Source organism: Phanerochaete carnosa, assembly GCF_000300595.1.
Source record: "Phanerochaete carnosa HHB-10118-sp unplaced genomic scaffold PHACAscaffold_10, whole genome shotgun sequence".
Classification (NCBI taxonomy): domain Eukaryota; kingdom Fungi; phylum Basidiomycota; class Agaricomycetes; order Polyporales; family Phanerochaetaceae; genus Phanerochaete; species Phanerochaete carnosa.
This window is the reverse complement of record NW_006767637.1, coordinates 1133630-1135996: the sequence shown is the minus strand read 5'-3', so window position 1 is coordinate 1135996 and position 2367 is coordinate 1133630. Positions and strand designations below refer to the sequence as shown.

General features: G+C 51.3%; 1 protein-coding gene across 1 annotated transcript; it reads right to left on the bottom strand.

The window, feature by feature from the left end:
* Nucleotides 1–1161: 1161 nt before the first annotated feature.
* PHACADRAFT_213048 (uncharacterized protein) lies at nt 1162–1703 on the bottom strand (the record flags this gene model as incomplete). The annotated part of the gene is made up of 2 exons (XM_007400256.1): nt 1162–1326; nt 1377–1703. One exon carries the CDS (start codon nt 1701–1703, stop codon nt 1392–1394), a length of 312 nt encoding a protein of 103 aa, XP_007400318.1. The 3' UTR covers nt 1162–1326; nt 1377–1391.
* Between the last annotated feature and the right edge of the window lie 664 nt (nt 1704–2367).

The window sequence follows — 2367 nt, the reverse complement described above, 5'->3', positions numbered from 1 at the left end:
TCTCGCGCTCTCGCGAGTGTATTCTCGATGACTCTTAGGATGTGCCCGAAGCTCGGAGGGGCAGACTTTAGAGGCGAAGGTGAGGGCAAGGGGAGCTTGCTCCATTCGACGGCGGGAGGTCGCCTTTAATATACATGCGAGCGCTGCTCCGCTGCCGTGCTCTCGGCCGGAGGTCTATGTGTACAGAAAGTGAAGGTAAACGTCAACGAAAGGGTCTCTATTGGGGAAGAACCTGCGAATACGATGGAAAACGAAGTAGTGGCGTCAGGCTTCGGGAATGGCGCGCCGCTCCGACAGGCAATGACTCGGCACGCTCGCGCACAGCGGGCCCCCTATTTACATGCGCGTTCCTGCCGCCCTCAGGTCGTGGGGTACTCCGTCACTTGCGGCGTCACCTACGTCCTGTCTTCCTGGTCAAGCCACCGTCCACCATCTGTGTACATGCGGAAAGAAGGTAAATGTAAGTTCTTGGTGTTGGCGCTGAAAACCCTTCTACAGCGTCGCGATGTTATTTCATGGTGTAAGGGACACTGCAACGAGCAGAAGGGGGATGTGGTTGCTGATATAGACTCAGCACAACTTAGTGCGTATTTCAATTCATTGCCTAATGCGTGTATTACAGCGCGATCATTTAATCAAAGTCTTGAGAATCCCGCACTCCGGGACCAATAAAAGCATGAGAATTTCCCGAAAGGGTCCTCAGTAGGTTTGATCACGACTTTGTACTACTTCGATCAATGACCGTACTCCGTACTGTGGCCGCGAATGTACTAGCACGCTCATTTGAGCTCGCCCACGAGGCTCTGGGAAACAGTACTTGAGGCTCTGTCAGATATACGTACAAATTGCTGAGCATGAATGCATGAAGGTCAATGCCAGAGTGGGACGAATGCGCTAGTTTTTCCGCCTTCTGCGCGGTATTCTCCAGCACGGGTGTCACACTTAAGGGTTCGTCGCCCTACCCTCTAATCGTCGCGACGTGGCTTACAGAGAGTCTACAACATCTTAAAGCCGTTTGCGCCTCAGTAAACCTTATTTAACGATGCTCACCACTGATCGGTGGTTCACCACCCCACGAACGAAAGGATTATCATCATATGTTGAGCGTATATCTCGTACGAAAGGTCTGGCAGTGACCGCCTTCATCCAAACCGTAGTTTACCATATGGTTGTCACGCAATGGGGTGTCAACGATACATGGACAATACATTGATACAACCGGGCGCTGGGGAATACAAATACATACTCAGGCCATTTCGCTTATTTGCTGGTCATGGCGCGAATGATATCATCCTCCCGATGACAGCTCACTGCACAAAATCAGCTCTGCACAAAATCAGCTCGTGATATCACAGGATCAGTGCATAGAGATCCACCTCCGAGCCTTGGCCTCATTGCCAAGTAAGAGAGGCTTGGACAGAGACCGGGGGATCCACTGCGCCAGGCGGATCAATCTTCCCACTGATGGTATTCCCGTCGTTGCTGGCTATGTTGACGCTGTCCCCGAACGTTCCGCTATACGAGTGCGTACCACTCGGCAATTCGACGTAAGTCAGCGTGGCTTCGCTGGCCTTGAACGGGTGCGAAGTGATTGATGTCGGAGCGATGAAATGGTAGATTGACCCATCGATGTGGAAGAAACCTCGAAATATATTGGGAGGAGTGTACTCGACAACTCCTGGGGCGGCCTTAGGTCCGGACATGATGTTCCTGCAGCGTAACGATAGCATTGAGTATTATGTCTTCCGCGTTGTGGAGGCTACTAACAATATAGCGTTGATAATGGGGTTATAATGCGAAACAAGTAGACCTTCGATACTGAGTTGCAGTGCGCGAGGTCGGAGATCTTAAATACGCTTTGCGCTCAGGCCGGCTGCGAAGGCCTTTGCATCAGACAAACAGCGAACGGCACATCCGTATTAGGAATAAAGCGGACTCAACTCACTGAGAAAGCTTGCGAGCATTTTTTGACACTGACACGAATACATGTCGCATCGATGGAAGTTGGCGGCGGACGATCCCCTTGAATGTTTTGAAGGTTCAAAGGCGGCGAAACAGACTCCATGTGATGATACAGCACCTCTGCGCACCTTCAGAACATCAGAGAGGACACATGAAGAGCTGAGGAATGGATTCCGTGGCTTCGGAAGGGTCCTTGTTGAATTTTCAAGGCTGAATGAGACATATCCGTCATGAGGCCTTGAGGTTCCGGAATGTGAGACCAAGTCGAGCCCTAAGCATTCCAGTCTTGACACGGGCTAAGAATCCGTGAGAACGAGACAAAGTCACAGGCTGTTGAACAAATCAGCTCGCAGCTGCAGAGCTGTGCCCATGCCCCGCACTGCAAATACATACAGGGATAGATCA